At 38.2% G+C, this 22,743-nt stretch overlaps 2 protein-coding genes across 3 annotated transcripts in view; one reads left to right on the forward strand and one right to left on the reverse strand.

Moving 5' to 3' along the window:
• Positions 1–6,923, reverse strand: part of znf438 (zinc finger protein 438) — a 53,752-nt gene extending 46,829 nt beyond the window's left edge. Inside the window, exon 1 of one of the 2 annotated variants that reach the window (XM_084134266.1) lies at positions 6,796–6,923. The gene's annotated coding sequence lies outside the window, so the exon portion shown is untranslated. The remainder of the gene's footprint in view (positions 1–6,795) is intronic. The other variant, XM_084134267.1, reaches the window with a different exon arrangement.
• Positions 6,924–21,911: 14,988 nt separating this feature from the next.
• The window catches only part of zeb1b (zinc finger E-box binding homeobox 1b), a 59,221-nt gene continuing 58,389 nt past the window's right edge, over positions 21,912–22,743 (forward strand). Inside the window, exon 1 of the mRNA XM_084134252.1 lies at positions 21,912–22,123. Coding sequence (XP_083990378.1) covers positions 22,066–22,123 — 58 coding nt within the window. The 5' untranslated portion in view covers positions 21,912–22,065. The remainder of the gene's footprint in view (positions 22,124–22,743) is intronic.

Here is a 22,743-nt window from a genome sequence, read left to right on the forward strand (position 1 = left end):
ACTTGATTTGACTGCTTGGACCAAACCTGAGGCTGAATCCGAAATCGCCGGCATTATTTGAGGGGACAGTCATTTGTAGTGGTGTCCGAAACCATAGAGGACGTTATTGAGTGCACTCATTCTATCCCACATTGCATCGCAATAATGAGAGTATAGCCGATGTACACTCAACGGCTGTCCAAATTCGCTCACTCGTTTTCATTTATTTCTTCAAGTGAACTGTATTAGTGGATTAACATGGAATAGTGATTGAGGGTTTAGGGGGTGATTGACACTCACTTAAAGGGATAGTTCACCCAAAAATGAAAATTCTGTCATCATTTACTCACCCTCATGTTGTTCCAGATCTGTATGAATTTCTTTCTTCTGATGAACACAAAAGAAGATCTTTTGATGGACCAAACAGTTGATGGGCCCCATTGACTTTCATAGTATGCAAGATATTCAATGGGGCCCATCAACTGTTTGGTTACAGAAAAAATCTTGAGGCTGAGTAAAAGATGACAGAATTTTCATTTATGGGTGAACTATCCCTTTAAGTATTTGTCCCTTTGTGGATTTCCCATAATATACACATAGAATATCTCACACACACACACGGAATGACATTTCTCTGCCACAGATGCACCATAAGAGATGCTAAAATGAAACCTTCTCTCTGAAGTATTCCCTCGAAGACAGCAGCTATAAGAAATGCAATAAACCATAATATATAGTAGACTATATATGTCTGATCGGGAGCATGCAAATGAAAGTTAATTGGAAAGACACCATCCCCACTGTGAAGCATGGTGACGGCAGCATCATGCTGTGGGGATGCTTCTCTGCATCAGGCCCCGGAGTCGAGAGTTTGATGGGTAAAATAAATGCAACAAAAACACAGGGGAAATCCTGGAGGAGAACCTGATGGAATCTGCAAGACACCTGCAACTTGGAAGAAGATTTGTTTTCCAGCAAGACAATGACCCAAAGCATAAAGCCAATGCTACACATGGATGGCTTAAAAACAACAATGTTAATATCCTGCAGTGGCCAAATCCACAGTCCAGATCTCAAGCCAACTAAGAATTTATGAGTGGGCTTGAAAAAGCTCATGATCTCCATGCAACCCGACAGAGCCGGAGTAGTTTTAAAAAGAAGAATTGGGGAAATTGACCAGATGTGCAAAGCAGATCGAAAGCTATGACACATAAACTCAAAGCTGGTGTTCAAGCAGACTCAAGTGTGGTTCAAACCAAACAAATGGAATTCAAACGGATCTGCCCCCAAATCTCCTGTGAAAAGCTCCTTAAAATCAATGACCTGATTAGCATCCTGACAACAAAAGAATTTCTTAAAGTTTCCTACATGCTGCTGCAAGATGTAATACAGCAGCAAATGAAACATTCACCAGTCCATTACCAGCACTCTGCCCTCAGTCCAATACCACCACATTCATAATTCACACTTTTATGCATTTTTCTTGTACAAGGTGTTGATTTTTTGAAGTACTAAGGTGAGCTTCTGCTGCACAGACATTTTAGTGTAAACTTCAGCCTTGACACTGCTTAAAGGTAGGGTAGGTAGGATTTTTATAAAAAACTTTTTTTCAAATTTGTTTAAACTGTCTTTATATACCAATACATAATTAAAATGTAAGTGCTCTGAAAAAGAGAGTTTAAAAATCGAGTGACTGTAGACCTTTTAATCTGCAATAAACACAGCTCATTATTTCCATCCGGGACGAAACAATTGATTGGTTTGGGCGACTGTCACTCACTCTCGCAACCATGGCTACAACCACTGTTGCTAGATCTGCCCATATGCGCGCACCCGTTTGATTTGAGGGGAGTGCAAGAGAGGCGCGGAACCTACGAAGAGTAAAATTATGGCAGAGAATGAGCATTCAAAATTCAAAGCACCTGCATATGCAGTCAGCGAAGGCAAACAAGGCAAAAACTACTTCCTCGGACCCTGGTTGCCCGCACTCTTGAACGACCTCCTCTGCTTCGCCCTCGACCCCGGACCTGTCCTCGAACCGACGATGCGGTACTTGTCACCGGAGTGTAACGTTAGTCCTCATCAGAGTGAACAATGCTTTCATCATGTAAACTCTTACATGCAAAACACCGTATATGTTATGACTCTTACACGAAATTCACCTTCATCACAGTTTAACTGATGGTAATGGAAAAACGTGTATCAATGCAACCGGTTTTTAGCTTTGCCTTATGAATATAGCTCGTTACCTATAGCCTAAATATAGCTCGTTACCAAATCAAACAAAATATATTTTAAACTTTACCAGTATCGATATGCTAGCTTGATAGTGAGTACTAAAAGCTATCTTATTTGTTTATATTTATAGTGATAAAGTTAGGTATTTTATTACATGTGATTCTGACATGATGTCACTGCATCTGCGCTCCTTCCTCTGCACTCGTCTCAGGTAAATAAATGCGTCTTCCTGAGCCTGAGCATTTGGCGTCGCGCGTTCATGTGTTTTGGGGGCGTGGCTTTGGAAGGAGCCCAGAAGGGAGGGGGTGGAGTGAATGGAAATAATTAGCTGTGTTTACAACAGTCGTGAGAGGTCTACAGACACTCGATTTTTATACTCTCTTTTTCAGAGTACTTATATTTTAATTATGTATTGGTATATAAAGACAGTTTAAACAAATTTGGAATGTTTTTTTTTTAGAAAAATCCTACCCTACCTTTAATCAATGTACTCTTATAACTATCTCAACTACCATGATTGGCGAGGTGCTTCCCTTTACGGATAATGAGAATGATGATGATGATGATGATGATGATGATGATGATGATGACACAGAGAAAAACTATTCAATGTAAATGTGCCACTAGTTTGAGTAAGTACAGACATGATTAATTCAAGAGGGCCTGCCTTTAAATACTGTGTGAATCCTTTCTTAAGGATAAATGCTTTTCTGCAGCAGAAAAAAACAATAATGATGTGATGATCTAAAGATGCAAATGTCGCAAGACCATTTTGACAAACAGCACAAATACAGACACCGGCATTACATTAAACTGCACACATGATGTCTTCACAAGTGTGACTTACGGGGACAGTTCAGTAAAAAATGAAAATTCTGTCATTATTTACTCAAACTCCTGTCACCCCAAACCTATATTTTCAGCATCATTACTCTAGTCTTCACTCTTCAGTGTCACGTGATCCTTCAGAAATTATTCTAATATGCTGATTTGGTGCTCAAAAAACATTTCTTATTATTATCAATCTTGAAAACAGTTGTGCTGCTTAATCTGTTTGTGGAAACTGTTATACATTTTTTCAAAAAAAGTCACTTTTGATCAATTGAATGCATCCTTGCTAAATATATAAACTTTTGAACAGTATAGCGAGCGACATGTGCTTAGAATTCTATCTATCTGTAAAAGCAGTAAACTGAGTACATTTAGCTTGTTCAGGTGTAGAGAAAGGGGTGAAGATTGTGCATGTATCTGAAAAAAGTGGATCTGTATGCACTCCACAGCCTGTAAAATAAACAGGAAAGCTTGAGATTTCGCCACACATTGCCATATGACCTCTTTGAAATCTGCATCAGATAATGGTGGAAATTCTGAATCTTGATCACGGCAAACCTGGTACCCTTGAACAAAGAGATGAATTGCTCATAAAATATGCACAACTCCATGTTCGTGTGTTTACTTTGGCCCCACGTCACACCTTGCTGTGAAGCTCTGCGCTGTTACAACAAAGACATTTGTTCTGCATCTGCTCAGAACAATCCCAGTAATTACAGTGCAGTTTCCTCCACCGTTTTGATCCCTAATTGTGGAAAGCCATGTATTTCTGACCACACACATCATTCTCGAGCACTGTGCAGATAGGTGAACGGTCTCCTGCGAGTAATCACTACAAAGTCACAGACCAAGAAGTTGAAGGAGAGTTTAAGATAGCAATCTTTTTCTAGCTATAGGTGTGTGTGCATGGGCTAAGTGTGTGTGTGTGTGTGTGTGTGGTGATGTTGACATGGTTCTGATTGACCGGAAATGTTAAATAAGCATCTCTGCTATGAAAAGGGTCTCCCTCCCCCCCTCTCTCTCACCACATGTGAAACCACACAACGTCATGACAACTGCCAAAATAAACCTCAGCATCCTCCAAATGGAGAGTGCGTGTGTGCGCTTCCCTGCCGTGCAACACGGCCATGCAGCGCCGTATTTAATAACCTTTTGCAAATCTCTGAAAGAATGTGTTCAGTGACACCGCAGAAATGAATTTCGACTGCCAATAGCTACACCATAACCATCCGAAGATTCTCAGCGATCCTCTAAATTTCTCTCAAGAAGTTTTAAGTTTAAAGTCAAATATTTTGATGAGGAAAAAATGTTACTTGAGCTGAAAAAGGCTTTTCTCAACTCCTGTTTTTACGTTAACCCTAAATGTTTAACTCTGTAGCTGATGTGAGTACTGGCGTGTCAGGCACCAAATAGGATGCAAAACACCATAAAAGTAACACACTATGGCCTGGTTTCACAGACAGGGCTTAGATCAAGCCAGGACTAGGCATTAGTTAAATTAGGACATTTAAATAGCTTTTATAAACGTGCCTTAAAAACATTACCGGTGTGCATCTTGAGACAAAACAATGGCACTGACATATTTTAAGTGCAAGTTGCTTTCAGTTAAGACAGCTCAAACATGGATTTTAGTCTGGGACTAGCTTAAGCCTTGTCTGTGAAACCGGGCATAGCCTATATTCCAAGTCTTAAGCCATACATCAACTTTTTGTGATGAATAGAGTGAAATGTACCTGCCGTCAATTAGGCCACATTATGTGTCTTTCGAAAACATGCTTAACACACTTTCTTTGAAGGTCTGTTACAAATCTCTAATTTAGCAACAATAGAATAGAAATAGAAACAGATAAGCCTCTTTATGCAAATGTTAAAACTCAGGCCCGGTAAACAACCATGTACTCTAAATACTGCATGAAAACACATACAGTGTGTCAAATGTTTCATGTAAGGTAAGCTTTAAGCCAAGTAATATAATCACTTGAAAATGGACTTGATTATATAGGCTATGTTACATATGATTTCCAAAACATCTGATGGAATCTTACTGTAAAGCTTTTGCTGTTTCAATTCATCCCCAGTGCCAATTCTCAACACCAAAAACGGCTACTGTTTATGAATTTAACAAATTTCTCAAGACAATTTTCCTGACACTGCTTTTAATTTAGCAAACCTTCCAGTTCCAGTGTAAAACCTGAGGCAAATTTCCAATCTTATGTCTAGAGTGAACTTATTATTGTCCAACTACATTGTTGTTTCTAGATTAATAAGGCCTGTTTCACACTCCATGTGAAAGCAGCAAAAAGTTCAGCAACAATATCAACAGGTTACAAATTTCACATTGCCTGTCCAAGCACAGTGATACTTGTATATCAGAAGTGTGCGAGTTGTGTTTCAACTCTGAGCCTATATATTTGACTTGTAGCACACTAAACTTAATTTTTAAAAAAGATGCTTCCAAAATGTACTGACGCTATACATCAACGCAGCACTGCAATATAGGCTTATGAAGCAACATAATATTCACAATGAGCAAAATGTAAAAAAAACATCTGGGTCAATGCAGTTTACATACAGTAACAGGCACAAACAGCACTTTCTTACATACAGTATATACTGTCGGTGTGAAAGCTGATGCAGTGACGGTGTTGCTTCACATTACCTTGAGCATGCAGTGTAAACAGGCCTTACTTTCAAATTAATTTCAGGGCAAGCAATGTAAATAACCACAATATGGATAAACAGGATTATAGCACCTCATTTAACAGGTTGGCCTATGATATTTACAAACTGCTAGCTGAGATCATACACTTAAACAACAAGATATTACATTCCCCAAAGTCTCATAATGCATTAGGTAAGTAACTCACACACCCAAAGCAAATATTAAAACTTGTACCTTCTAAAAACTATGCAAAAAGTGGGTGTAACACATAATGTAAACAATCACAATAACATGCAGTTACATCATCAGCACACAAATCTTACCATTATACTTCATCCACAACAAAGTTTATAGAGAACAAGCTATTGTAAGAAATGTCTAACATTTTCCAATCCCTGCTATTACCATTTCTACTTCTTCCAAACCATTATCACTAACATGCTTACAAGGAAAATAGAATAACAATACAGGTACATGTCAACAGTGATAGCACCTGTTGACAGCCATGAATGTGTGAACTATCACAAAGTCTGCGCAAAAATTGATATTCTGGGAAATTTGAGTCCCATGTACACACTTAAAAGATTAAAAGTAATTTATACAACTTTATGTCACAAGATAATTAATCAACAAAGAAAACATATCGCAGTGGAATTAAAGAGATACACAATGTCTATGCAATCACACGGTACGCAAACAAGCAACTTATTTATTGAACTTATATATGGATGTAGCGAAGCAATTAACGTTCTATTAATACAATATGTCACTTTTAAAACCGGTATGACATGCGAACTGTATTCACTGTGCACAGAAATATGAATACCTCCGTGTGAATATGAACTTTGCAATGCTTTTAGGAACGTTTTGTTGCCGTTTCTGTGCTAAAGACTTGTCTCTATGCAGTATTATGTTCAGTGTTGTGTTTTATTCAGCATAAACACTTCTTTGAAGGCCCTGGCCTGTGATCGCACTGTGATTCCTATTGGCTGAAAATAAAGTCGTAACAAGACTGCACAGTGAGCCCATTGGGCTCCTCTTTTCTGCACGAAATAACGGAAATAACGGAACATCTTGTGCCTCACCTTCCAGGAATGTCCTCCGGCTCGATCAGAGGACTCTTGGTTAATTTGGGGCATGCGCCACATTAATTAGGTGAGTAGATCGACACATCTTCATAACTGTTTCTCCACAGCCATTTTTGGGCGAGACCTCGAATCCTGAACGGTGGGTGTTACAAAGTGGAAGTGAGGGATATTTATGTTAAACACAATACAGTACTCCCGATATTATACTTTTTAATCAACAATAAAAAATGTTTTTGTTGTAAAGCGTAATTTTTAAGCAAAAGACCATATATATTTTCTCACCATCCATAATAAAGTTCCACATCCACCCCTTTTAAGAAAAAATGGTACAGCTCATACAACACCGGTTTGCTTCTGTGAATGCAGCCAATCAGAGACGACGAAAATGTCCCTCGCCAATCAGAGCAACTATGACGTGCGTACAGTTTTTTTTATCAGATTCAAGGAACTGCGGGAAACCGAGGCAGACAGATCAGACGTCGTAGCCAGTTGAACAGGGCTTATGCTTGCTGTAATATTCTTCATACATGTAAAAGGGTAGTAGGTACCCAAACCACACTAATTCAGTAAGACTAGTGCAATAGGTTTTCAAGGCGACAGACAACGTTGCTTACATATTTAACCACTCCAATTAAACTAGAAAGTGGATAAAAGGAGGTTGAAGCTCCTGAGAGAGTGAAAGTGAAGACATGCACAGAAAAAGGCTAACGTTACAGGTAAACAAACGACGAATGGCAGTCTCACTCATCGGCTCTCCTCTCACTGTGGTGTGTGGAGACTGTAAACTGTATGTATTACTGTTTTTTCTGTGTATGCAGACACTGCAGTATTATTGTAATAATGACTCAAAAATGCCATCTGTTGCCATTCCACTTATTGTAACGTAAAGGGGTTTCGGGGACATCGTTTGCCTTTTTTCAAGTAATTATATTTTATTTAAAATTTTCTTTAGCAATAAAAAAAGAAAACAAATCCTAAATTAAGATGAATTTGGATTTTTTTAGTAGGCCTATTTTGTTCCCTTTTACTTTAATAACCAGTGTTGGGGGTAACGCATTACTTGTAGTGCAAGTACTTCAGATTACTTTTCAAGTAACTTGAGTTACTTTTTCAAATAAGTAACGCACGTTGTTCTCCCAAGTATTGACTGACACCTCTCCTGTCCCCACGTTAAGAGAAATCGGGAGTGAGGTGCAGGCGTTGTGTGCGCTGTGTAAACATGATTTTTGTTGTAGTTCTAGACTAAATATGAGCAGGCATTTCCTCACTGCCACAAAAACAGATTCAGTATTCCTCAAAATTAATAAAAACAGTAAAATGCCAACTCAGAATATTATGCAAACCTGCAATTATTCAATATTATTGCATATGGCATAAAATGCATAATGCACCAAATTAAATATTTTACACAGACTTATGACCAGCTTCCTCTCCATACAGTAATGAATCAGATCTTCAAGCAAAAGGGACTGAATGAAAAATTGGAATCCTGCCAATCCACAATCTGATTTCTGAATTGTGATGTGACCTGAATCCTAATCATACATTGTTCGTTCATTGGCCAGAGAAGGACTGGTCACCCGACTGAGCCTGGTTTCTTTCTGGTTTTTTCAGCCAAGGTTTTTTTTCTGATGTCACCTGATGGAGTTTGGGTTCCTTGCCACTTTCGCCTCTGGCTTGCTTAGTTGGGGACATTTAATATTCAACAACATTATTGATTTGACCTCACTGACACTATTGGGTGAGAACTGAACTGAGATGGACGATAACATCACTGTTTTTCTGCAGAACTGCTTTATAGATGAAATGAACTAATTTAATAATTGATGACCTTTACAACATAACTGAATCAACACTGAACTGACTTCAGCTGAACAATGACACTATTTTCTTTTAGAGTTGAAAAGAATCTATCATTGAATCATTTTCCTGTCATCACTGTAAAGCTGCTTTGAAACAATCTGGATTGCATTTCCTTCAGCCTGAGGCTTATTCATTTCACTTTTTGTGTAAAAGGGTCTTTACATTTGCCAAAAATAGAACTTTTGGGATTTTTTTGTAATTAAAATCAAACAAGCCAGCCCAGATGAGAAAAAATAACGTAAAAATAACGTGACGCATTATTTTCTCGGGATGCACAGACATTTCGGCTATACCGAAGTTTTGGGCCGAAATGGTTTTGGAGGGCCTAAATCAGTGACTGAAACAAACGTTTAATTAGCACTTCTCTGATGGCACGTTTTGACTGTTCAGTGTCAACTACTGCACAGTTAAACATGTCAGCTGTGTGGACACTCTGGATTGATAATGTTTACTTTTAATCAGTAATATGATATGGTTTCTTAAATCTAAAATCTTTTAGTCTGTTTTCTCAAAAAAGCTATTCAATGTCCATAAACTCATTCATAGAAAAAAAAAACTGAGAAGAGCATTTTGGTAAATATATGCACTGTATTAAATGAAGAGTTCAGATGCAAAAGCCTCTAAGTGCCATCTGAAATTTTCTTCTAGAATGATCATTTTTATCAAACTCGTATATTTAAGTTCAGTAGTTTCACTTAAATGACAATTAATAGGTCATTTTCATTGCTATTTAAGTGAAATTACTGACACCAAATATATACGAGCTTGTTAAAAATTAATTATATTTTTACTTATTACTATTAGGCTATTTAATGTTTGAATAAATCTGTCGTGAAGACAAGTTATTACAGTTTACTGCCATTTAAATGTTTATATTTCACCAAAAAACTGGAGCAGAAACAATTCTGTTATTAAAAAAAACGTTGATAAAAAACTGCCTTATGTGCAAGTTAAATGTTCGTACAACCCAGTTTTAGCTATTTGAGTGTTGATTATTAAATAAGTTTGATTAATTACTTGATTATTTCGTTTCAAATTTAGGCCAAGTGCATCCTAAATTTTCGGTTTCGGCCCAGATTTTCATTTCAGTGCATCCCCATTATTTTCCATAAATAGTTACTAAGTAACACAATTGCTTACTTTTTTAGAGAGTTGCGCAATATTGTAATGCATTACTATTAAAAGTAACTTTCAACTCTGTTAATCACAGCATCACTCAAAGAAGTTTACATGGTCAGTATCACAAATTTGATTAATGACCTAGAAATAGTGCAGAATTTTTCATATTTTTTTATTCATTTTACACCATTGTATCCTTATTTTAAAACACTAATACTTAACATTTCCAGATTTTAAATCACATTTTGATCCAAGTTTTCAATGTGCTGTTGCCCCCACTGTATGCTCTCTTTGTTTTTCTCTTTCCCAAACATTACTTTCACAAAGATTTCTGCACATGAATCATGATCAAGTTAATAGGCCCAAATAGGACCCTTTTTTTATATACAGTAGGAGGTTGGTTCACTTATGTGCGTACCAAATGTGGCCTGGCAAAGCACATTCAGAGAAAGACCTCTCCAGTTTCTTCAAATTAGCGTTAACCCAGTGTTTTTAATGAACCTCTTTATGTCTAGTAAATAGACGCGTAGCCCAAACAATTAGGCTACATGACCAACAGGAACTCTTGCCTTGTGCATTTAAACCGTGATTTTTACGGTAAAAAACCGGCAGCTGTGGTTGCCAGAACTTTACCGTCAAAAATACGGTAGCAACGTTATTGGTTTTACAGACTTAACTTAAAATTTACAGTAATAAACCGTATTTTATTATCTGATATAATGTGAATTTACCGTCCTATTGAAGTATTAATATCTGCTTTGTACCATTGTAATACACTGATAACCACCAATCACAGCAGTGATGAGAGTCACATGATCAATCAAAGCTCATCACAAGCAGCTCTTCCACAAGAAAGTTAATACTAATATATAGAAGTTGCACAGTGTCATTCACACAAACATTAAACACCATCACGGTAACACACATGAAATTTTAAAAATGCAATAAACATTAATTTAACAACATTAAATGTAACATAAAACCCTAATGTACATAACTGATTAGAAAAAACGAAGAAAACTATGAAGAAACAGTTTTTTCAACAAAAATACATCAAATGTGAAGTGTCACGCAGGGAATTGTGGGAATGTCAATTTACGGTTTTCAAAAACTGTAAATTTAACGGTATTTTACAGTAAAATTACATTAAATGTACCATTAGATCTAACCAATTAACAGTTTTTCACTGTAGCATTTTTACCGTTAAAATTACGATAATTTTCTGTACTCTCATTGAATAAACTTCATACAATCCTGTACTACATAACTGTATTTTCAACAGTTACCTTCATCATACTTAACATCAGTGTGAGGGAACCTGAGTTATGTGGTTCAAGGCTTAGGCTGGACTATAAACATTGACCCCTGGTTTCACAGACGAGGCATAAGCCTAGTCCCATGCAGACTAGGTCCCAAAATGCATGTTTGAGCTGTTTTAACTGAAAGCAACTTGCACTGACATATCTTAAAATGTCACTCCCATTGTTTTGTCTCAAGATGCACACCAGAAATGTTTTTTTCTAAGACGCATTTATAAAAGCTGCATAAATGCCCTTGAACTAAGGCCTAATCCTGGCTTAATCTTAGCCCTGTCTGTGAAACCGGGCCTGAGAGAATCAATGACAACACATTATGTTCTAAACAATGAAATGGACTCCCCTCCCTCATTTATTCTCTTTTATATCTTTCTCCTTTTCAAGATATTTATTAAATAGCAAATTTCAGCACTTGTTCATTCTGTTTACAAAAAGAAAGAGTGCCAGTAAGAAGTCAGATGAAAAGAAAAGGTTGCCTTAAGTTAGTTTGTTTACAGTCTCTTTCCCCTCTTCCCTCACTTGTGTCAGGCATATTTGTAATGGTTTATGGTTGTCTGTTCTGTAACAGGAGCCATTTGAATGTTTTTTTTTCTGTTAAATCTGTCATGGTCATTAGAATAGCAGAGAAAAGGCGAGTCAATGAATTGTTCCACTGGGGCCAGTAAGTGCGATGACCCAGCTGTTCATCAGCCGTCTAGCATAAAACCGAAAGCTTACGGGATTATTTTTCACTCTGCTCGATTTCAAAGAAACTTGTGTTTTGGCTTCTACTGAGAATTTCTAAATGGCATATTGAAAGTGGTAGTGGAGAGCTTCCTCAAATAGTTTTTTTGCCCTCTTCAGTATCAGAAGTACACCTGACATAGCTTTTCAGTTGTATCATCAACCAGGTTTTTTTTTTCTCGTTTGGACATATAGTTTGACGTTTGTCCTTCTCACCCACAGAGGTGATATTGGGTCTATGACATGGGCTATAGTCAAATGTAGTGAAAAAGGCAAGGAGAGTGATTTTATTGATTTGACATGCTGTCCTTCATTTCTTTTCCTTTTCTCTGAACACATTTTAAATTATTATGGGTTGAGAGGCTAAATCTGTAGCTTGTTGCAGCTTTCATGACTGCTGGACCTATCGTGTGTTTGTGTGTGTGAATGGATGGATGATATTGCTCGAACAGAGGCTCTGTGCCTCTTCTAGCTGCTCTAAAATATCTTTCTCAAAAGACATTTCCTTTAAGTAATCCCACCTGTTAATTCCTACTCCTTTTCTTATCGTCCACTAATATTAAAGCTGCAGTCTGTAGTTTTTCCTTGTTGTTGCCATCTATGTTCGAAATCTGCAATTGCAGTTATTCAGGAATTATCAACTTTACGTGGGTTGTGCCTCGGCACGGCACAGTGTGGTTGAATCCAATGTTTTGAGGAGAATGTGTGTCTGTCAGTCACCGCGCCGGTGTGGATACTGTCATTCAGAATCACATATTCTACTTTTTGGAAGTATGACCAACATAAGAATTTTCAACGGAAAATGTCATTGAACAAGTAACATTCACTTTTGTTCTGACCAACTAAGGGAAAAAAAGCATTGCAGTAAATCGCGCTTATTAAATCTAACAATCGCTTATCATATCACGTCAAACTGTGCAAATTATACTTTGTTCTCAGATTGTTAATGTTAACAACATCAGCATTGCGTGACTACATTTAATGCCCTTCCGATATTTGTCCTTGTTTTCGCATGGGCCGGTTGCAGTCTCTTTTTTCTGTAGCCACTCTGAAGTCTTTCGTGTTTTACAACGGGTGAATCTCCAGTTGTCACTGGTGATTGTCGTTTGAACCTTTCTGTATCCGCCATCAAATTGATAAGTTTAATTATATCAAGTGCTGTGAGAAAAGGCTATAAATCTCCACCTCCATCATCCTCACACACAATATAGCCTACTAGCCGAGACACCTTCTTTATGTGTACAGATGTGACGTAATGACGCAAAGACATGCTCGAATTACCCGCTGAAATTCACCAGTACCATTGGAATTAAAAACAGTATTACAAAATTACCGTTTTGAATCGAGCTAAGACAAGCAGATTTTGAACACTGGCTGGTTATGTACTTGCTCAAAAAATTATTTTGGATAATTTTTAACCCAAAAAAGTTACGGAATGCAGCTTTAACCTTTGGTCAAGTCTGTGTAAGTAGCCCATTTTTATCCTGTGCCCTGTTCAAGTTTACTGAACATCTCAGAATGTATTGTCTGAAGAATATAGGCAATAATTCACCTACCATTGGACAGGGTTCTTTTTTGGGGGGTCAGCGTAAAAGAACAGGTGAGACATGTGACAGGTTTCTTCTTCTTAAAGGTGCACTCAGTATTTTTTGTGCTTATGTAATGCTGACAGATACGGCAGTCGTCTTAGATTAATTCTGACAAGCAAGCAAAAGCAAAGCTTAAAACAAAAGCAAACATGATAACCAATGCCAGTGCTATTTGCAGTCAGCAGTGATTCATTTATTTATAATTATGTTTACTGAGATAATGTGAGTAGTATTCAATAGGTCATGTGATCTCAACATGGTGGCCACCATGAGGTGACCCACTCCATGTTAAGTAAAACGGTTTAGAGGCTATAATATGACTGGAGTCTTACTCTAATGTGAGCGTACATCTTTTTTTTTTTACTTTTGAACAAAAAGAAAATGTGTAAAAGTTTTTAATGAGGAAATATACACAGAGTGCATCACAAAAAAAATAATGAAAAGAAATTAGCTTCATGCTAATACGCCAAATCTATCCACAAAATGGCAGGAATTCTGAATGACTAAATACCTGCATACTAAACATGGAAATATCTAACCGTTAATGCGAAAGGAACAGACTGAATCAGTGGAAAACAAAACTTAGGAAAGTAATGAGGAGGATGTCCAAATGCCTTCTGTGGAAAAAGTCCCTTTGATGAAAGCACCTGGATAACAACCGTTTGTCTCGATTGGTTTCTCTTTTTATTTCTCCTTTTCTCTCAGGTGTGTTCACATCTGCACCTAAATGTGGAGGATTCTTTGATATGCAGAGCCTGAGGTGTGTGTATGAGTGTGGGAAGCACATGATTCTCAGACATGCCAGCAAAATGAGCAGAAGAAAGATCTTGGTGTTCCAACATACACAAAATAAATTTTAGCTGTGGTTGTGAGGTGGATTTTTGACGGAACATTTGGAATGGATCTCAGCTAATCTGCGTGACAGACTTAGCTCACCCGTACAACCTGGATGATCCAGAAAAAATCCCGTCTCACACACACAAGCACATCAGCTATGCTTCTTCTTCCCACACACTCATTTTTTCCCATAAAAAAAACTACTGGGCACACAGATGTTTGCTTTTACTTAGTAATTTTGAGTCACACATATTTTACAATGAACAAAATATTTTTAAGTACATGAAACAATATCTGTTTACACATCTTTGTCATTTTCAGTTAAGCAGTGAAAGTTGTATACCAGTTTTGAAATACAGACTTTAAAGAATATGCTTACAGTTTGGTAATTTGGTAAGATTTAGTTAGTACACTTTCAATTGTATTTATCTATAGATAACTTATTCTACATTAGGCTGCATGAAGGATTTGATTACAAAATTGAGTTCTAGAAGAATCTGCTGGCTCACTGGATGTTTTGTTTTGGGAGTGGCCAAATTCTCCTGAGCGTCAGTCCTGTCCAGGGACACTCCAGAGGAGAGGAAGTGAGATCATAATGACCTTGTTCTTGGGAAGGGGGTGCGTAGTGCGATTGACATCTCAATCTTGCCTTCAAAACATTCCATTGTAGGGCCCTTGAGTTTTTCTGGGCTCTTGAATAGTTTTGTCGCCAATCTCGCCATGGCATTAGTGTTTGCATTTTCCATGAGCAGCAGTAACTTCAGCATAATACTAGAACTTATGAAACATGTAGACACAGAATTTTTTTTTTTTTGCTTTGGATTTTTCTGGTTCTTGTCTCAAACAATCAACTTGTTTTCTGGCCATGGAACTGTAGGACTCAGAAATCACTTTTGACTTTCAAAATTTTTTGCACAGATGTTTCCGCCATACTTGGCTCGCAGCACAGGGGAAGACAGCTTTCATTTGTATGAACTTTATGTCCAAAGTTTATAGAACCATATGAAATCAAAATTGTTTGAATTGGTTTGTGGACATTAGTCCATGTCAATAAGTGTTGAGGTTATAAGTGTACTTCTAAAAGTTGACTAAACTATTTGTTCTGGAAAATAGACCAAAAATATTGATAACTCATCTTGCACTCATAAGTGCAATTTGCACTCATTTGCATGTAATAAAATGCTCTGGAGAAAGACAATGTCCCTCAGTCTAACACCGTGTCCTCACCAGACTTGATGCGATAAGATTCCAACGACAAATCATTTGTCTGTCCAAATAATTGTATCGCGCGTCACTGCGCAGTGTAGTTAGGACACGGTGTAAAGGTAGAAGGTCCATTGTCTACTGTCAATAGTGTAGTGATGTACAGTATGACGCACAGCTCACACAAAATTTACTTTTAACCAAGCACTTTTTTTTGGTGAACACGGTAAAGCCACATGACCAGCTTAACCCTCTGAGTGGACAAATATTTCGCCCTCACGCAAAAATTCTTAATTGCATGGGTTCCATGTTGAAAGGACTGGATTTTGCTGTGAAAATTTGCTAAACAATCGTAAATGTGACTCCGCCTTAATACCACTTAACTGGCTAGCAATAGCAAATAGCTAATTGTGCTTCTGTAACATAATTAAAAACCTATTGACTATATTTTTAAACAACCTAAACTTCCTGTTTAATGTCAACACAACACAATGCACACCAAGCCATTTCATGGGGTCTTCAAATCAGTTTCTGGCAAATGCCCATTAGAGTTACCTTGATCTTTGATGGTCTGTCCCTAGTTTAAGATTATTACATTTTTGTTTACTGTCATTCTGTAATGGAAGATGGCTAATGCCTCATGCTGAACGCAGTCCCAAGGGTTGCTTTAGTTTCACCATTTTTTTTTATCTCCATCCATCATGATCACCACACTCTTCTTTCTTTCTTTCTTTCTTTCTTTCTTTCTTTCTTTCTTTCTTTCTTTCTTTCTTTCTTTCTTTCTTTCTTTCTTTCTTTCTTTCTTTCTTTCTTTCTTTCTCCACCTTAGTCGTGTACCTGTCAGTTTCTGCCATAATCCTCTGTTTGTTTTTCACTCTCTATTTCTTTTTCTGTAGTTGTACTTGCCACCTGTGTTTCTCTTTCGTTTCTCACGCTTTCTGTTCCTCTCCTCTGTTTTCGGCACTTTATATCATCCATTTCTTCAACGTGTCTGTGTGTCAAATGAGCCTTACACAAATAACTTTTAGATTTAACCTCCCTCTTTCTTTTTATGTACGTTTTCCTGTTTCTTTAGCAGTCCTTTGCATTTCCATTTCTCTTCCTTCCTTTTTCTTTCTCTCAATCCTTTACCCCCCCCAACACACATATACACACACCATCTTCTCCCTTCCCCCACACAGCTGGCGCCCTGAGCTGTTAGTCCAGATGGTTAGGAGGGGAGGCAGGGGCTTGTTCTCCATGTAGCCCCACAGCAGGCTCTCTGTCCTGGGCAGCTCTGAGTCAGCTCCCCCCTGGACCAACTGGACCCCCCCCCCCCCCCCAACAGCACTGCCAGCATTAATCTCCTAAATGATCCCGCCAGGAGGAGGATCAATACTCATTTACAGAGACGCGGCCTGATCCCTTAATGTAGAGCAGTAAGGATAGCTTTCTAACCCCCCCCCCCCCCCCCCCCCATGTTGCTGTCTCTTCTATCTTGTCTCTTCTTTTGCACTCTTTTTTCCTGTCTTCATGCTCCATTCATTCTCTTTCTGTTTAGCCCAGTAAAAAGAAAAGGTAAATGAGACTTGAATAGGTAACAGGTGAAGAAATTGATGTACAGTGGAAATATTACTGGATAAATTGCTTGAAGTATGAGGTCAGTTACTTTAAACCTTCTTTGATGAAGTCACCACTCTGCTTCCGTTAAACTGCCAGTGGATGCCCAGTGGATTAAAACCAGCAGCTCTTGGATGGCAGATATTGTTGGGTTTTAATTTGGTCCAGCTGGGTGGTCCTGTCACCAGTAACCGGGAATAGAGGCTACTGGCATTCAGACTGCTATTTTAATAGCATAGTGAGTGCTATTATACCGTTTTAATATTTGCAGTAGCATTATTTTTACTCTTTGTTTTCCGTCGTTGCGAGAAATATGACTTCATGTCGAAATGGCAGCATCCAAGGAAAATGGGAATAGACCGGACTTTCCACAGAATAATGTACCGTCTTTTTCCAGTCGGTTAGCACCAGCAGAGAGAGAGCGCGTGTGTGGTTTTCAAAATGCCTCATCATTGATCTCTGATGAAGCCTGCCCTTCACTGCAATGCTTTTCTTCTTTTTCTTTTCCCTCTAGAACGTCTGTTTTTCACCTTCACTCTGTCTCTGAGCTCACCCGCAGGCCCGCCTGCTGGACCATAGTGGCACCTGGAGCCAACTCAGCTGGGCAGCTGCTCTAGTCGCTGGCACATGGGGAGAATTTAACTGGTGCCTGGTCAATGACAAGCTAAACCATGAAATTACATTTTACCATTTTGCCATTCCAAATCCTCACCAAGTCAGCACAATTTTGGAGATTTCTTTTAGCACAGCATCATGTACCAATGAAATTCCCAAGGAAAGTTCAGAAGGATGATGTTCATTTAATCCCACCAGAAGCCGCTTACCTCACTTCTTCCAAGAAATTCCTACAGCAACTGTCCTCTACCTCAGCTCCCAATTATTGTGATGGTTATGGCCAGTAGGGGAACATACTGTAGCTCAAACCCTTTCATTATGGACCGTCAAACCTGTCCACCCTTTTCCACATCGCTCTTTTCCATTATATGCACATGCGGTGTGTGAATAAATATATATATAGGAAGGCAGAAAACCGAGTACTAACTCTCTTAATGAGATTCTATGGACATTAATGCTATTATTATCTGTTACTCTGTAAAGCCTCTGCACAGCCACAGAGCACTTTGTCCTGTTGAATAATTCACTGTCAGCAGCCATAGGCAGAGCAAACTGGCTTAATGATGAAGGGACAGGCACCTTACTCAGCTCTGTCTGTTGTCTGTTTGATGAAGTGAAAGAGGACATGGGTTGGAGAGGGTTAGACAGATGACAGGGAGGGTATTTGAGGCTTCTACCAGGGGTATCTCTAAACTAATGTTGGGTTTTTCTCTCCAAAGATTCCGCTATGTACTTAAGAGGATATTGCTTTCAACACAGAGCTTGTATTCTCTCTAAACATTTAAAACGAAATTGCCCTGTCATTTGTATCCTAACCATTGTTTCATTTCCCTTTCCACTTCCTGTTCTCATGACCATAGCTCACCTGTAGAGCGTTTGCAGATTTGATTAAACATAGACAGCTTTGGAATGTTTAAGAAGGTCATAGTTCCTTTCAGACCTTATTATCTGGGTACATTTATGGAAATAGTTTTCCTAGTGTGATCATACTGTAGTTGACATGCAAAATGAAAACATCACAGGATGTTAAAGGGATTAGTTAAAACTTAAAAATGTCATTATACAACCCTCATGTTGTTTCAACTTTTGGACTGTTTTGTAATAAGGAACAAAAAATTTAAGACCGATTCTGAATAAATTACTTGTTATGTTCCACATGTACTACATGTGCTTACTATAGAGTCAGGGTTAGGGTTTGTTTTAGGGTTAGTTACTTGTAGTTCTGCATAATTTACTGTTATTACTATAGGAAGCACATGTAGTAACATGTAACTAAGTAATAATTTACTCATTATTTTCTATTACAGCTACTCATTACATGTGTCAAAAGCCATGCGAAGCGTCACCAGTAAATGGATTGCCCGTTCGCTTGAGCTACTTCTGACACAAAGGACAAATTAATTTGAAACGTTTGCTTTGGACAATCCTTGGACATATTGTCCAGTGTAGACAGCATCAAACACTTGCAACGCTACTACACATGATAGAGTTCATGAGAGAAGTGAATTATTAAACTAATTCCTCATTTGAGTTGGATCATTTCACTTAATTGATCTGATTCACTGAATTTAAAAAAATATCTGAATGATTCAGACTGATCTGTTCAACTCACTGACTCAGCAGATCATGATTCTTGATGAAGATTATTAGAGATAAAACATTAGAAAACTTACAGCAAATGAATCACATTGACCACTTTTATGATACTTTTATGGTTCTTTTACATCCTTTTTAAAGCTGTAGTTCAAATACATTGTAACTGCATGGAAAAGAGTGACAGGTACATGATTTAAAATTTCTCCTTTTATTTAATAATACGGATTCGGAACAACATGAGGGTCAGTATATAAATAATAACAAAATTTTCATTTTATCTTTTCCAATAGGTGGAATTTAACAGTAAATAAATGGGAATTATTATTTAATTTTACAGTGATTATTTTGTTGAGTATTTTTCTTATAGCCTTGTGCAACTCACTTTGATTCACAGCATATCATTGTGAGATTATATAGTGTCTTCACTCAATCAATACGGACTGTACACTGCAGTCCCATGCTAAGTACACCACACCCAGTTGAGGTCTGACAGAAACCTGATAGTCATCAGGTACAAGAATAGCCCTATCCAGCCATTGCTGCAGCACTCGCTTTTGTGACCTGTGACAGAGAACGGCAGACCTTCAGATAGTAGTGTGTTGGTCCTTCGGTCCATGTGTTCAAAGTATGAATGTGCTAGCTCCTATTTTGGCTGCTGCATTCATATTTCTAAAGAAATGCACTTAAGCAGATAATCTTTTTCATTGGCCATTATTGATATTTGGCATTGGATGGCACAAAGCTTTGTTGAGATTGCATCTTAACTCATCCAGTATTCTCTTAAACATTTCTCTATGTCAAACTTTTCTCTGGCCTTCAATTTCTTTTTAATTGGTGTCAGTTCTCTCTCTCTCTCTCTCTCTCTCTCTCTCTCCCTCTCTCTGTCTGTCTTTCTCTCTGCCTCTCACGCGCTCTCTCCCTGGTCAGAGTCAGAGGAGTAAACATCCCTGGGGAACAGCGAGCTCTTTCTTTGGGTGGAGGACTGAATCATTGCAGTGAGGGTCCCATGATCCTCCCTGTGCCTTGGGACACACACTGCATTCCTCCTCCTTCCTACTCAATCACACACACGTACACATACTCAAACACATATTTTCTTCATTCTTGAATACGAATACACAGTCTCTCCTACTACAATACACATCTATATATTTATGCCAGTAAAGAGATGGCAGAAGGCAAATAGCATTAGACCTTATGTCACAGTTATTTAGAAAGCTTTTGCCAACCTGAAAAACTGTCAAGTGCATTAGATATGCTTATTTCACTGATGTGTTTGTCAAATATTACGTTACGATTAGATGTGCACTCTTTAAAAAAACTCACTGATAGCATCAGTCATGTGGCATGACAATTAATAATTAATAAATGAATGGCACTACTTTGAAGTTCCAACCATGTTCCTTTGAATTCAATATGGACTAAATAAAAACAGTTATATATAATTCAAAACTTATAGGGAAAACTGACTAGCATATAAAAGATTTAAAACTGTCTGAATGATCTTGTCAGATACAACCATTTGAAATTTTTGGAAATTCTATCTGAAGTAATATAATTATAAAATATACAAGAGATACTGGATCTAGTTGTCACAAGGATTGTATGTCAGAACTGTGATGTTCTGAATCAAAAGCGGAGTCCAAAACCTTGTTAAAAATCATATTAAACTAGTGTAAGTTTTGTGAATTTTATCCTTCAAAGTAATATTCCAATGTCATCATATTTTACAAAAAGCTTTTGGGAAAAAAACCCACAATAAAATACATAAAGGCCAAGGGTCAACTATATGGTTAGTTTTCTCAGGACACTGTTTTTATATGTCAAGTCAAAGCAGGTTGTCACATGTTTTAAATATTGTAATTTTATAGCATATTATTTACTAATTACAGTACACTAAAAAGTCGTTATAATTTGTAGCCTATTTTACCTTTGACATTTTTTTATATATATATTTTGTGAATGTTTTGCACTTTGTTCATTTATTTATTGCATTATTTATTAATTATTTATCACAAAAAGCTGCTGGTTTAGATTGTGACAACTTACCCCATACCTGGTACTACTGCATGTTGTCACAAAAGATTAATGCAAAAAAGATTAATGTAATTAATGCCTGATTAATGGAAATGTTAAAAAAAAAAATAGTTATATACTTAACATTGTAGCCTAGATTGGATTAAATACTTTTTGGAGTAAAAAGTGTGACAACTAGCCCCAGTGTCCCCTATATAAAATGTTGCTGTTTACTTCTTGCTGAGACTAGTTTTATGACATGCAGATTTCTGCCTCATCATGAATAAGAAAAAGTTGCAGATTGTGTTGATGTGTGCTAGTGCTTGCGCGCGCGCACCATAAACAGGTGCACGCGTCAAACTTTCCCCGCCCCCACTCTGACTGTAATTTTTTTTTTTAACATGACGCTTGATTCAGGTTGAATGTTTACCATTGCGCTTTTCGGTTGTAGTACAAGCTTGGAAATGTTTGTTTTGTCCAGACAGTAATGCTTCCTTTGAAATATCAATCAACATAGATTTTGAAGTCTTCTACGTGTACATGGACAGGTTGATGACCGTTTCGGACAGGCAGCAGCGCCACAGGGAGCGCGTGGTGTGAGGGGCGGGAGTTGGCCAGAGACGGGGGTCTGAGCGCCAGAGAGAGAGGTATAGGAGCCAGAAGGTAATGTCGTAAAGCCGAGTGTCGTAAACCAGGTGCAGGGAGGGGAGGTGGAGTAGAAGGGAGGGAGGGGAGGTGTGGGGGCGAGAGGAGGTGACTCTCCAGCAGCATTTAGACACAGCGAAAGGATCATGGCGGATGGCCCCAGGTGTAAGCGCAGAAAGCAGGCGAACCCGAGGAGGACAAACGGTGAGTAAAAACCCTTCGCTTTGCTTGGCGACGGCTGATTTCATTCAACTCTGGACTCCGGGCCGCTGGCAGAACTTCTCGAGCCCCAAAAAGTGCTGGAAAGTAGCGCTGTGTTATAGCCCCTATCTGGTGTACCGTTATACCTGCCGCGCTCGCGACTCTCTCACCGCCTAGTGGTACACAGCGCGAGCGCGGACCGTTATACGCAGCCAGTCCCATACAAGTGAACCTCGCTTTTGTTTCCCCTTTTATTTCTCTCCGCCCTGAGTTCACTTTATAAAGCTTTATAATTAAACAAATTAATTCGATTCGAATCTGTTACTCCCATTGGACGTTATTGTTGGATTTTCCTCTTTAGATTCGAACGAAATGAAACTTATTTTCTCGCTCAAAATGTACCTGTTTGGTCCGATGCGGGTGATTTGGTTTCGCATGAACCAGTTTGAGCGATTGAAGTGGTGGAAATGCTTTCATAAATAGGTGTTTGTGAATAGAGCGGGTGCTTGGGTGGATTTTGTTTTATTTTCGTTAACAACCAACTTTGATATATCTGCAATGGGCTGTTCCGCTGTCTGCGTGGTAGCAGGTAGCTAGCGAGCTAGCAGAATTCTAAGAATAAC

Source organism: Abramis brama (genome assembly GCF_963993115.1).
Source record: "Abramis brama genome assembly, chromosome: 14".
Taxonomy (NCBI): Eukaryota; Metazoa; Chordata; class Actinopteri; order Cypriniformes; family Leuciscidae; genus Abramis; species Abramis brama.